The sequence below is a fragment of the Eublepharis macularius genome, chromosome 2, assembly GCF_028583425.1.
Source record: "Eublepharis macularius isolate TG4126 chromosome 2, MPM_Emac_v1.0, whole genome shotgun sequence".
In the NCBI taxonomy this organism is placed as follows: domain Eukaryota; kingdom Metazoa; phylum Chordata; class Lepidosauria; order Squamata; family Eublepharidae; genus Eublepharis; species Eublepharis macularius.
The window spans coordinates 62,483,344-62,497,435 of NC_072791.1; the positions used below are offsets into that span (position 1 = coordinate 62,483,344).

General features: G+C 40.4%; 1 protein-coding gene across 1 annotated transcript in view; it reads left to right on the forward strand.

Annotated features, from left to right (window-relative positions):
- The window catches only part of RYR3 (ryanodine receptor 3), a 479,585-nt gene that overhangs the window by 88,348 nt on the left and 377,145 nt on the right, over nucleotides 1-14,092 (forward strand). The window contains exons 14-18 of the mRNA XM_054969918.1: nucleotides 406-574; nucleotides 3,628-3,763; nucleotides 5,459-5,554; nucleotides 7,738-7,856; nucleotides 9,668-9,801. Coding sequence (XP_054825893.1) covers nucleotides 406-574; nucleotides 3,628-3,763; nucleotides 5,459-5,554; nucleotides 7,738-7,856; nucleotides 9,668-9,801 — 654 coding nt within the window. The remainder of the gene's footprint in view (nucleotides 1-405; nucleotides 575-3,627; nucleotides 3,764-5,458; nucleotides 5,555-7,737; nucleotides 7,857-9,667; nucleotides 9,802-14,092) is intronic.

The following is a 14,092-nucleotide window of genomic DNA, read 5'->3' on the forward strand; positions in this document are numbered from 1 at the left end:
GAATTAGATTTTCAACAACTCTAACGTTCATATTTTTGAGGAAGAAATGCTTTAGAGAGAGTGAACCATCAGGCAGACTCCATTTGAGGAATCCTCATCATTCCATTGAACTGATATCAGTCATTCTTCCCCTCCTTATTTGTATCCTGTAGTGTTTCTTTCATGGTAACCTGTATCAGGTGTGTGTGAAAACTCCTCCTGAGGACTTGGGTTGTCCAGTCAGCTAATTCTTCATTTTAGATTGTCCAGCTTGACTCTAAGTGATATCAAACATTCCATAGATAACAGGAGCTATATTCAGAACTGAAATAACTTTTTATTTTATTTTTAGTTTTGATTATAATCATCATGATTATTATTCATTTTCTTTAGTGACAGGTTTTTTATCTTTCTATTGATTCTTAGTGGAAATAACAGAACTTCAACTCCCATCACTCTGCCTATTGAAGAGGTACTTCAGACACTGCAAGATCTGATTACATATTTTCTGCCTCCAGAAGATGAGCTAGAACATGAAGATAAACAGAATAAACTTCGTTCTCTCAAGAATAGACAAAATCTATTCAAAGAAGAGGTTAGAAGGAACAAGGGTTGTATTTCTGTGTGACACAGAGGTTTGACAGTTACAGGCAGCTGATATTTCACCTTACAGAAACACTTTGAATATGCAGTTTTAATTAATCCTCTCCATAGACTGTTAAGGGGCTCATTATAGCAAGAAACATACTCTGTTTAGATGATATTTCCATCCACAGAAATATTGAAAGTGGCTTGTGTACTCATTTCCCCCTGCTCTTCTCACTGTTTAGAGCAGTATGTAACCAAACCAGAATACTTTGAATTTATTTGAATGCAGTATTTTTCTAGGCTTTGTGTTCCAATGTTAGGGGTGAACAGGCACAAGCCCGAGGAGTGATTGTCCCATGGCCCTGGCCCCTCTGTACTTTGCAGGATCTTGTCCTTAAAAAGTAGAATGCCCTGCTAGTAATGTCAGCAGTTTCCAAGTAATGTTGATAGATCTCCCATGGCAAACCACATGCTATACTATCTCCGCATTCACCTCATAGGGTTGCCAGGCCAAAACTGGCACTGGCAGAAGGGCTGGGGAGCAGGACAAGGGTGTTTGTGAGAGAGACATTGGTGACATTGCTGATGTCACTATGTCAATTTCAAATACAACCATAGAGTTTCTGCTGATTCCTAGAGTTACCCATTGCCACTTCTGGATTGTACACGGAAGTGATGTAGCAACATTGATGATGCTGTTTTTTTATTTTTTTTCTTCCATCACAACTTCAAGCAGTGGTGGGCAACAAGGCTTGCCAGTGGAAGGCCTGGTAAGCCTACTACATACATACAAAGAAGGATTTTGATGAAGCACTTTGGAGAGTCTCTTATTGGAGAGTCTTGGTTGTAAAATGTCTCTCCTTGTCTTTTTCTAAGTCCAAGTTTTATAGCCTCCCTCTGCTGCATCTTTGGTTAGTTACCACCTATTTCTTGTCATGAGCTTGCCAGGCTTGGCTGGTTGTTCCTGCTCTTCTGAGGCTTCTGGCTACAATAACCTTGTTCATAAGTGGATCACTCTCCCTAATCTTCAGGCAGAAAATTCCCAGAGGGAAGTAGCTTTCTCTTCTTCAGGAAGTAATTCAGAGGTTACTATCACATAACCCACTTAGCTGGCAGGAAATGACTTTCGCTAAAAGGAGCAAATCAGAGCATTCCTCACAAGGTACATCAGAAGTTACCAACACATAACTCATTTGCCTGGGAAAGAAAGGGGACCTCTGAGTTCCTTCTGGTGTTCTGCACATTTTAAGGTTAGGTTCTTCAGCCTGTTTGTCCTTGATGCACATTCATTCCAACATGCACAAAATCTACTAAGCTATGTCTGTGACTCAGTGGTAGAGCATCTGCTTGATATGCAGAAGGCCCCAGGTTCAATCCCCAGCATTTCCAATTAATGGGATCAGGTAGTAGGTGAGACCCAGCCTGAGACCCTGGAGAGCCACTTCCAGTATGAGAAGACAGTATTGACCTTGATGGACCAATAATGGTTTGATTCAGTAGGAGGCAGCTTCATGTGTTCAACAGTGCACAGCTTTTCTGTGAGTTACCCTCCATTTGAATAAATATTTGTTTTGAAGTCCAGCAATGCTTGCAAAGTTCTAATGATTGAAAGAAACACCCAGAATACAAGATAACAATGCATTAATGGGTTACCGTATAGAAGAACAAGGGCTATATCACTCTCTTTTCAAACCAATGTAAAAGAGATCCCATCTTCAGATAAATATGGATCCCACAGTTTGGTCATTCATCTTTGCCTGTAGTGAAAAGTGGAAATGACCAAACTTGAAGCAAACTTTCAGATTTGCACAATTAGAATAGGGTTGCAAATATTCTTTAAGCTAGGCTTCTACCTTCAGTATTGAAATACTTCTTATCTGATATCGTTAGTCATGAATAGAAATAGACTGTATCTGTTCTGAAATGTAGATAATTCAGTTTCCAAACCACAAGGTATTAAACTCTGACATCATGGTACACTGATACTCTCATCTTCAGAGTAATTTGCCAGTACTATAGATTAGTAATACTTTAGGTTTAGATGTTCTACACAGATAATAGTGAGAAAGCTATTCTGTTCTGTAGTGTCTATGTAAATATACTCCTGAGAAATTCCTGCATTGTTTAACGTCATGTTTAATGGCTTATGCTTTGTTTCTTTTCTGTATCAGATTTCTGTTTGTTTTCAGATTTCTACCATCCCAACCCTATTGCATTGTTTATTGAATATGCCAGCTATTGATCACATTGACTTACACTGTATAATCTGCCTTGAGTCTAACAGTGCAATCCTATGGAGAGTTACTCCAGTCTAAACCCATTGAAGTCAATGGGCTTAGACTGGAGTAACTCTCCATAGGATTGCACTGTTAGTGAGAAAAGTAGATTGTAAATAACATTAATACTTTTTCAAGTTTTACTATATTTTGCTAATTATTTTAAATATTTAGAGTTTGAAAATATTTTGGAGACTACTTGAGTTTCCTTCTACAGAGACTATTTACAGTATAATAAATATTGACATGTACAGAAACAATGATATGCTATTATTACCCATCTCCTGCTGGGTGGTTAGCTGTACTTGTGGGAGATAATCTAACACCCTTGTATCAGGTGCTCTTCATTAGAAAGATGCAATATTGAGAATACACATTAACATTACTGGAATGCGGGAGTACTTCTCATTGCCATCCTAAACAAAATTACATCATTTTTAGCTAATTGACTGTAACTGACTTAGAAGCTATAACTCTGCTTAGGATGGCACTGTCAGCTGCCTTCTTTTGTATGTGCAGGCTACTACTAAGCACAAGTAACCCTACAAGACTGAAGTAGTATAAGAAGATGGACATTGTGTAACATCTCCCCATTTTGAGTAGTGATCTGGTGCATTTGGGTTGTGGTGGTGATACTTCATAATCGTACTTCATATTTTTAAGCTCAGTATTGCATTTGAAATTGAATGCATTTTAAATCATTCTTTTACTAATCATTTAAAACTGTGAAGGAATACATTATTGGACATATAAATATATTTTTACTTGTGTGACATCTTTTCAGGGAATGCTGGCACTGGTTTTGAACTGCATCGATCGCTTAAATGTCTACTATAGTACCACTCATTTTACAGGGATTGGCAGAGAGGAAAGTGGTACAGCATGGAAAGAAATTTTGAATCTCCTTTACAAATTGCTAGGTGAGTTATCAGCTGTAAAATTAAACTACAAAACAGGATCATTTCTCCTCTTAAAAAATAACAGTAAAGTGTATTCCATCAAATAAATATAAAATAGTATTAAACAGAATGCTTCCAACTTATTTTATATATGCTTGTATCATAAGGAGTATGAATCACTAAGCAGCAGTTTAATCAAAATACATTCAATGCACTTCATTTATTCAGTACTTGAAAGTGAATTAAAAATAATCAGGATTTTATTTAAGCACAACACACAAACATAAAGCCAATTTAACCTTTTTTGTTTCTGAATCTTTGTAATGAAGATAAAGAATATATCTTTTCAAATTCTTCATTTCAGCCAGAACTAGTATATCCTGCTAATTTTCACATGTAATATAGGCAATTTTATCATGCTATTTAAATGTTTAAGAGAGCCTGGTCAACAAATGGCTTAATGACTACTTTTATTAAGCCGACATAGGCTCACGAAAGCCAAATAATTTTTCCCCCATTTGAAAAAGCAAAGTGTTTTTCTTTCTGAGATCCAGTAATTCATGTGTCTATGGGAAAAGATGAGCAGTGGGAAAGGGAGCATGTTCAGTGAAGAATGTTCCTGTTAACAGATTTAGAAAGAAGGAAATCCTGAACAGATCACAGTCACCTGATTTGGAAGATTACCATTTTACACCCAGTTTCCACATTGATTTTTGTGATCTTTTCCTTGACATTATTATCATTGTCCTTATATTAAAAGTTTTATATCACAAATATGTCATCCTAATAGCTGTTGTAGATAGTAGCTACTGCAAAGCAGCAATTACCATGGATGTTTTTATCTTTAATGAAACGTTCCATTTTTGTGCATTTAGTGAGGCGTGCTGTTGGAGAATAATTATTATCTATTTTATGGTGCCTTTAAATTAGTAGATGACCTAAAGGGCCACTATTCAGCTGTGAGCCTCCTGCAGCTGTGTGGAATCTGCCTACTCAGAAATGTGAGAGACAAATTTATTCTTTCCCTCTCACATATTATCTGCTGGTTTTATTTAAAAATGTTAACTAGTTCAGGTTTTATTTTCTAAACAGTACTCTAGAGGGTCAAGGAGCTAAAGTGGGAGATGAAGCAGCATTTGATCAATACTTTAGTACAGTCTGAATCAGGGCTTTTTTTCAGCTGGAAAGTGGTGGAACCAAGTTCTGGAACCTCTTGAAAATGGTCACATGGCTGGTGGTCACATGTGACCATTTTCTCCGAGGGCAACCCATTGAGTTCCACCACCTCTTTTCCCAGAAAAAAAAGCCCTGGTCTGAATTATGTACCCTTTGATTCTAAGAGGCACATTTTCAAAATTTGCTTGGAAAGGGAAAGACAATTTCAAAAATTCCTGACATTCCTGCTCTACGCTTCTGGGCTAAGGAATCGGCATGAACACTCTATAGTGGAAATTGTTGAAACCGCTTAAAATATATTTATAAATAAGGTTGATTGTTGTCAGAATTCAGAATAATAGCTTAATATATTTTTATATAGTAATCGAATGTCAGTAAATTTTGGTTCCTACTTGGCCTGTATTATTATCCATACTGAATGCTCTAGTCATCCATCATGAGTAAGTAACAACGTGAACATCAGCATGTATTTGGAAGAAATATAACAGAATCTTATATTTCTATCCATAGATGACTAATGATCTGAAATCTTTCTTTCAGCTGCTCTTATATGTGGTAACAGAAATAATTGTGCTCAGTTTTCTAATAACTTAGATTGGCTAATTAGCAAATTGGACAGACTAGAATCATCTTCAGGTGAGATATTTTTACTTTTAAAGAATATTGGTGCTTGTTATCTCATATACAGAGAATTTTGCTTCTTGTTATTTCAGAAGTGAGGCACCTCAAAATTACACAGTGAATTAGGTCCTTTGCCACCACTTGCTAAAGACAATTGGTTTTGTTTTTGATCTTTTTTTTAAAAAAAATCAACCCTTATATAGGTATAGTGATATAAACACCCACCAAAAATCTTTGATAGCTTTAGCAGGTTCTCTGGATTCTCAGCTTTCATTTTTTTTAAAAAAAAGTAAGTCTCTAGCACTTTCCAACTTGAGAGATGCTTTTTTTCATTATATCTCTATGAGGGAAGAGGCTAGAGGCTTGCTTTGTTTTTAAATGAAATTTGGGGATTCAGAGAACTTGCTAAACTTATTACAACAGTATATCAGCATAATGATATTATAATGCTGAATTGTTTTTTTTTAAGATTGCAAAATCCCTGGTAGCCTGTGGGTGGCCACTTCCAGCATCAGGAAAAGCAGCGTGCTTTTATCGTCCCTGTTCCCCAGTTTCCATCCCCACAGAGTTTGGTGTGCCTCACTGGTGCTGGCCTTTGCCTCCTTGCTCTTCACTCTGGATCAGCCAGCTCAGTTGGGGTGCTATAGTTTGGATCGGGATGTTTGTGTTTAGGATTGCACTTTTATTTTGCTTCACCTGTTTCTGTGGCACGATCTGCTCTCTCTCTCTCTCTCTGTATAACTCTAGAAAGAGAACTGTACCAAGAAACTGCCTGTCCTTTGCCTGTTTCTGGGCCAAACTTATATTAAGGCAAATCTACTTGGTTAGGACTCAAAGGAGAATTCTGGGAAACTTGGAGAAACTCAGTGGAAAGCAGTTCCTAGACTGAACATGTTTTGCAAAACTGAGGTGCAATTGAGATCATGGGGGGCCAAGGCCAAGTAGCCAAAGAGAGGTTCATCCTCTGTGTTCCATCTCATTAAGCTGTCAGAGCACAGGTTGGGGGTAATTGCTATGATGGGTGTGCATGACTCAGCTGCAGAGAGCCATGTTCATGTGTCTTAGCAAGGCCCTGATTGGTTCTTAGAGTTATCCATGTTCTTGGCTGATATAGTAAAAAAAATAGAGTTTCTAAGATAGTTCTTTGCTCTTGGACCAGCAGTCAAAGAGGTCACTGGCGCCCTTGGCTATCTCATTCTTGGACTAATCTGGAGAGTTAGCTCTTGGTATTCTACTCTGTTTGGATTTTGTGGCTTGACTCTGCAAGGTAACTGGTTCAGTAGGCAGAGGATCCTGCTAAGTAGCCTAGTGATTTTAGTTTAATTAATCTTTATTGTTTTACTTACCCTGTCTTTGCATATTTTTTACATATGTAATCTTTCTACACCGTTCTTAATAAATATATTAATCTTTATCAGTGTGTGATGTTATTGGGTTTGGAGCTTCATTCTGAATCTAGGACCTTGGCCTATTAGCTCAGTTACCAGTTAACTGTTTTAGTAGAACTCAGCAAGTGATCTACCTTGCAAGGCTGACTTCCTGATTAACACCTGATGTTACAGAAGAGTTTATTTCCTTCGTCACTAAGCTTAAAGTTAGAGGAAATTGGTGGCAATGATTACCATGGGGTGCAAGGGCCTCTTGCCCCCGTAAGCATATTTGTGCTGGAGATGTTGTCAAACTACCTGTTGTTAACCTGTGGATTATTCTGACAATTTTTGATAAAATCAGGTGTAATTCTTTGCATTAAAGGGTATGGCTCAACTCTACTAAACTTTTGTATTTACAATTTTATGAAAAAAGATGATCTATTGTATACTTGAGTTACATATTCTTTACATTTATATCTATTTAGGGGCTCATACCATGATAAAAACTTCTTTTCAAGTGCCCTCTTCTGATGAATGTTATTATCTTTTGATACAGGTACTTAGAGTAAAATAATACTCTTAATTATATTTAGTCATAGATTTTGGAAATCTAAGCCTAAGTTAAATAAATGTCTCATAGACCCTAAATGACTGTTTCAAACAATTTCATTCTTTACAGTTTAAAGCTTTGCTAGACCAAAAGTATGGAAATATTTTCTTCCTTTTCCCTTAGGGTGCTATTTTTCACCCAAGTTTTTGAACTGCATTTGGCATGCTTGATTTTTTCTAAATGTCAGAAGTATCTCTGTGCCTTTGGCATTCATACAGGTATTTTGGAAGTTTTGCACTGCATCTTGATTGAAAGCCCGGAGGCTTTAAATTTGATAGAAGAAAGTCATATCAAATCTATCATTTCATTGCTGGATAAGCATGGGCGCAACTATAAGGTAGGCTTGGGAAATGAAGGATGGGTTATTCGTTTGCAGAAGAATTTATAGATGAAGCAAATTAGTCTTTTTAATTTTACTTACATACTGTTTTTTTAAAAGAATGTAAAATTATTGATGGAAATCAGTTTTGCAAACAATAAAACAATTTTATATCCTAAATTCTCTGTATATGAAATTCAAGATTCTTTCCCAATGTTAACTGCACTTAACAATAGCAGCAACATCTCCTGCCTCCCTACAGCACTCTCACTCCTTCATGGAGCAAATTAGCCCCTCCTACCTTAACAGATGTTAACATTTCATTGATGCCATTAACTATAGCTAATTAAAATTTTAAGTTAGGATCTGAAAATGCAGTTCAAAGTGGATTTAAGGTCCTGGATTGGGGAAAACCCTGGTTAGGCTTAACTGCGGCTTATAGCAAAATGATCTAAAGAGGTCAGGCAGTGTAGGGAGGAGCTCATGTTCCTGAAGCTGGCAAGAGTACAACATTGCATCTACAATGCCTCAGTATTTGATAATTTTAATAATCATAGGAAAATTGAGCTAGGAAGCTTTTGGAAGAGTGTGCACTTGAGCACTATGGAGCCGGGTTTGCTCCATGCTGAAGTGAGAGCCCCTCATACAAACTCACTTAATTTAGAAATAGAAATACTTCTGGAGTATATGATGAGATCAGAATTGAAAGTTTCTATATCATTCTTAGTCACAAGCATTAATTTCTAGGCAAACAGAACTAGTACCTGTTTCCTCCCAGCCCTGCAAATACTTTCAGTGGGTAGGAGAAAAGCTGGGACAAGCAGAAAATTTTATTAACTTCCTCTCTTTGCACCCTCTCTTAGATATCCAATCAAAATGGGCTTTTCAGGGTTTTTTAAAAATGTTCTGCAGTTTTGATGATTTCTTTCATAGCCATTTTGACATCTATTTTACAACTATTTAACTTTTGTTCTATGTCTCCTTTAAAACTATGTAACAGTAAAGTTAATGTGATTCCTCTTTCAATGCCAAACAATATGTGATTTGTCTGTTATTGTTCTTATCCAATTGCTCTTATTGTTCAGGCCTCTGAGCTGTTATGTTGCTCTAAAAAGAACAATTCTTTAAAACTATGGTTTGTCTTTGAGGCTTTAAAGCGTTGGCTTTCTTTAGAAGGCAACTGTAAAATACAACCTGGGGCTGGATCCTTTTGGAGGAGATAGCACTGGAGGCTTTATAGAATATTTCTAGCAGCTACTTTATTTATAAATATAAAAGTGAGCAGGGAAGCAAAAGAGGCATTTGTTAGGCCAGCAGATCCACTAAGTCACATCAGGGCTGTTTCCACACTTACTGGCTCCGGAATGCTGCACAAAACACCTGGAAGATAGCGTCTTCTCATGTGAAATCGCGCCAGGAAGACGCTATCATCTGGGAGTTATGCGCAACATTGCGTTTTCTGGGCACCATTTCGCACGAGAAGACACTATCTTCCGGGTGTTTTGTGCAGGGTTCCGGAGGCCGGTAAGAAGTGTGGAAACAGCTCAGATCTACAGAAAGAGAAAGGTGACACAGGGTGCTTCATCCAATGCACAGCTATGTCTGCCTGTTTCTCTTATGGTATTTCATACTGCCCCTTCCTTGAGGTGAAAGGGGTTACTTTCACCTGATTTTGATGAATACTTGAAGAATGCAGTTTCCTAATAATCAGTCCTATAGAGGAATCAACCAAAGCTGTTAAGAAAGACTCAAGTACCCACCAGCACTGAATGTTGAGCAACTGCATTGTGCATACTGAATACTGTGCAACAAACAGTAATGTCTTCCAGGTTCTTGATGTGCTTTGCTCCCTCTGTCTCTGTAATGGAGTAGCAGTGCGTGCTAATCAGAATTTAATCTGTGACAATCTTCTCCCTCGAAGAGATCTACTTTTACAAACACGGCTGGTGAATGATGTAACAAGGTATCACGGATATGTCATAACTTGTATCTTATGAGATTTTATTGTTTGTTTATTTATTTAAAAATTTATATGCCACCTCTGAGGAGACCTGTATGAAGTTTCTTGATGTAATAAAAGGTTTTTAGCATGCCAAAGGACTAGAAAATCAGTTTACAACATTGTTTTTTGTGGCTTAAAACCATTTCTGCCACATTGCATTTCCACTTTCTTGTTCCCATATTTTGAGAAATTTATATGAGAACTGTTTTGATGTTTTCTTTTGCTTGCAAATCAGGAATAGGGTACTCAGTCAGGTTCCTGATCTTAGGTTCACAGGCATGCAGCAGAGATGGGTATTCAAAGCAACGTCCATTTATCAGCAATGAAATACAGAGAAGGAAGCAACAGGTTTCAGGACAAGTTGATTATGAGTCTACTATTTTTACTAACAGAACTAAGGATCAGGGACTCCACCACATGAGACTAAACCAACACATACAAATATCAGAGAGGGGAACAAACTATCCTATTGTAAAGTATACAATAACACACCACACCTGTGCTTCTTGAATGAATTGAATATATAGCAAACATAAAGTAATCAGCAAGCCCAGAAACTGAACAGCTGAACAAAATTTGAAAATTCACATGGCATGTTGCTGTGTTTTCCCATCCATGGGCCATGACAGGTGAGAACAAATAATCTTGTTTGATATTTAATGTCATCTTAACTATACTGTTAGTGCTAAGTGCTCCCTCAGTGCTGCTAAATGACCTCTCTGTGCCTCTGCTACCATCAAAGTGCAATGCTGTACACTCTACAGTTGCACAGCAGAAACCTCTGAGACAGAGTCCTATGCTATACACCCAATCTACTGAACTATAGACCATCCTTGCTGGGCTTTATATGGCACTTAGGGAGGTTGTGGATGGGTTCAGAGGGAGGAGTTTGGCTGCTGCTGGGGAGGGGGTGATTGGTTGTATCTGTACTTAGCATCCTGTTCTCTGCTATGGCTTTGGGGTGGGACCACATCTTGGGGGGGGGCGGATTTGCATGTCCCTTTGTATGAGGGGGGTATTCCCAAACTGGGGTAGTTTAGGAAGCCGACTAACTCTGGCTCTACCTCTAGGTCTGCTCCATTCTCTGCTGGTGCAGTGACTTGTTCCATTGCTGTTCTACATCATTGCCATGTTGGCCAGAGCTCCACTAATACACCTCACACTGATGGCATGCTTCATTGGCTCCTTATACACTTTCTGCCCCCCTTCTCAGGACTCTGCAGTTAACTGGAAAAATTATTCTGTAACCTGAGTTATTTTTTATCTCATTCCTGTAGTTCAGGGCATATTGCATTGTATTTATTATTTTATTTTATTTGATTTGATTTCTATTCCGCTTTGCCCGCAAGTGGATCACAACATTTTAAAATATACAATAAATAGAATAAAATTTAGCAGCAATATCAACATTAAAACACAACAATTATAAACAGCCACACACATTTTGCTCTACCCCCTCAAACTAAATAACCTGCGGGGTAGGTGGCCAGTCCTAAATGTTTAGAGAGCCTGAGGGGGGCATATACTCCCCCCCCCCATGGCAGGAGGCCAAGATGGTTCGCCCGCCTCAACCACCAAATGCCTGTATCATCTTCACAATAACCATGTTTAAGAAAAATTAAAAAGACAAATTGAGTTACCCAAAGCTATCCAATGAACCTCATGGGTAAGCAGGCATTTGATCCTGAGCCTCCTAAACCAGTATTCTATTAACTGCACAACAGCAACTGACTTGTTTTTGAGTACAACACCAAGCATAATATAGTCTATTTCCACACATAGTTAATGTTGTGCAATATCATGCAACACTCATGGAATGCTAGCATCTTCATGGCGCGATTTCTGATGTCATCGTGCCACAAAAACGGAATCATGATGGGGTGACGTCAGAAATTTCACCATGAAGATGCCAGCATTCCGTGAATGTTGCAAGCTGTTGCGCAACGTTAATGATGTGTGAAAACAGCCACTATTTTATCAACAGAGAACAACCTTAATATTGCCCCACCAAAACTGAAAGGTGAAATCATCAGAGAGAACAATAAAATTTAGAACAAGATTTATAATATGCAAGGACCTAATCTGTAGAATTGTAAAGAATAATAGACATCTGAGGTTCACCTGTAACTTGATAAAAGATTGTGTGGAAATGGGTTCAGTGCCTGAGAAGCCATCAACCATCACCGAGTTAGATATTCGCTGAATTCTGTGGCCTTCCAGATCTGTTTGTTTTTATATGAGTATTTTGTGATTGTGGCTCAGACTGGAATTAGAGTAGCAGTTATCTCAGTGCTTTGGTTGCAGAAGGTAGGGGTTTAGGCCCCTAGCATCTCTAGTTAAACTCTTTGGTGGTAGGAAAAATGTTTGCCCCCTCAGTTGGAAGAATGAGACAGACAGAAATTGTTGGTATAAATGGCTGCTTTATTAAACATAACATCAACTCTAAACTGCGGCAAGGGCAAACTATGCGGTACAGGTCAAGCCACGGGGTCACCGCTGACCTCCGCCTTGCCTGTATGGGCGAGCCCCGCTGCCCCGGGCGCAAAGGGTTCCCCCTCAAGCTCCTAAAGCCTCAGCCATACAGCATGAAGGAAGGACTTGCACCTGGGGTTCCCTGGAGGCAGTCTACACAGGTGGTGGTAGCCATGAAGCATACCATCCTTCCTGAGAGACCCCATTTCCCCACCGATGGGGAATTGCCAAAAGGGGTGCTCACCGGCCCGCTCCCTATTCCCCCACTTTCTCCTGCCAGCAGAAACCTAAAGGGCACCACCCTTTAACCGTTCTCAACCTCTGCTTCAGTACAAGGTAGGCGAAAAACCTGCCCCCACCTAGGCCAATCAGGGGGAGCAGGAGAAAATTCCTACCTGGCTCAAAACAAGCAACCGGCTAATCCTGAACTGAAACAGGGAGAGGAGGGTGGGCCGATCGCTCGGAGCAACTGCGCAGGGGAAGGGGGCGGAGATGCCTAACGGCTCTGTCTCTGCCCGCCCCCAGCAAGACCCGGATGGGCGGGAAACTAGTCCCCTCCTCCATCTGAGGGGGCAAACTTGGCCCCACGGCTAAAGCCACTTGTGGCTGCCGTGATTGGCCGCATTGCCCCCTCAGTTGGAAGAATGAGACAGACACAAATTGTTGGTATAAATGGCCGTTTTATTAAACATAACATCAACTCTAAACTGCGGCAAGGGCAAACTATGCGGTACAGGTCAAGCCACGGGGTCACCGCTGACCTCCGCCTTGCCTGTATGGGCGAGCCCCGCTGCCCCGGGCGTAATCCATCCATAGAATGGCCTCAGCCCGGCCGGCCAGGCAAAGGGTTCCCCCTCAAGCTCCTAAAGCCTCAGCCATACAGCATGAGGGAAGGACTTGCACCTGGGGTTCCCTGGAGGCAGTCTACACAGGTGGTGGTAGCCATGAAGCATACCATCCTTCCTGAGAGACCCCATTTCCCCACCGATGGGGAATTGCCAAAAGGGGTGCTCACCGGCCCGCTCCCTATTCCCCCACTTTCTCCTGCCAACGCGAAAGGCCAAGCCTCGGCTTAGGCCCTCGCGCCCCACAGGTGGCCTAGTGCCAACCTGAGCCCGATCCGTAGGTCATCTAAGAAGATGTCATTGCCAGACGGGGACAAATGAACCCCATCGACCCTGTAAAGGGCGGCATTAGCGGCCTTAATGCGAGGGTGAGTGAGATAGATGCCTAACCCCGTAGCCAAAGCCTTCTGAATGGCCCTATTGGCTCTACGCCGAGCATAAGCCATACCCCTCGGGTCCAGAGATTCCCTCCATTTGCGACAGGGGAGCATCTCTGACCAAAAGACGTAAGTACCAGGCCAACAGCTCTTGATTACCCTCAGATCGGCAATCACTTGCAATGACAGGGCTCTGCCTTTCAAAAGACCCAGGTCATTACCACCTACGTGTAAGACCAGAATATGGGGAGGAGTATATGGGGAGGAGGCCCAACCATTCAATGGAGGCATCTTCGCTCAACCCGAGCTGAGCTCCAATCGGTGTCCCTCTGGCTTGCACTGCAGCCCAGAACACCATACTGTGGCCGGCTATAAGGATCCGCTTCCTCTCGAAGCTGCTCGCCGCACCTGGAAAAAATCAAACTGCGTGAGACTAAAACAATGGGAGAGGACGAATGTAAGACCGGAAGGCAGATGACTTCCACCTGCCACCTTCTGAATGGTCTTGTCAGCATAACCCATGGCTGCCGCAGTAGACGCAGCACCAATTCGAAATGA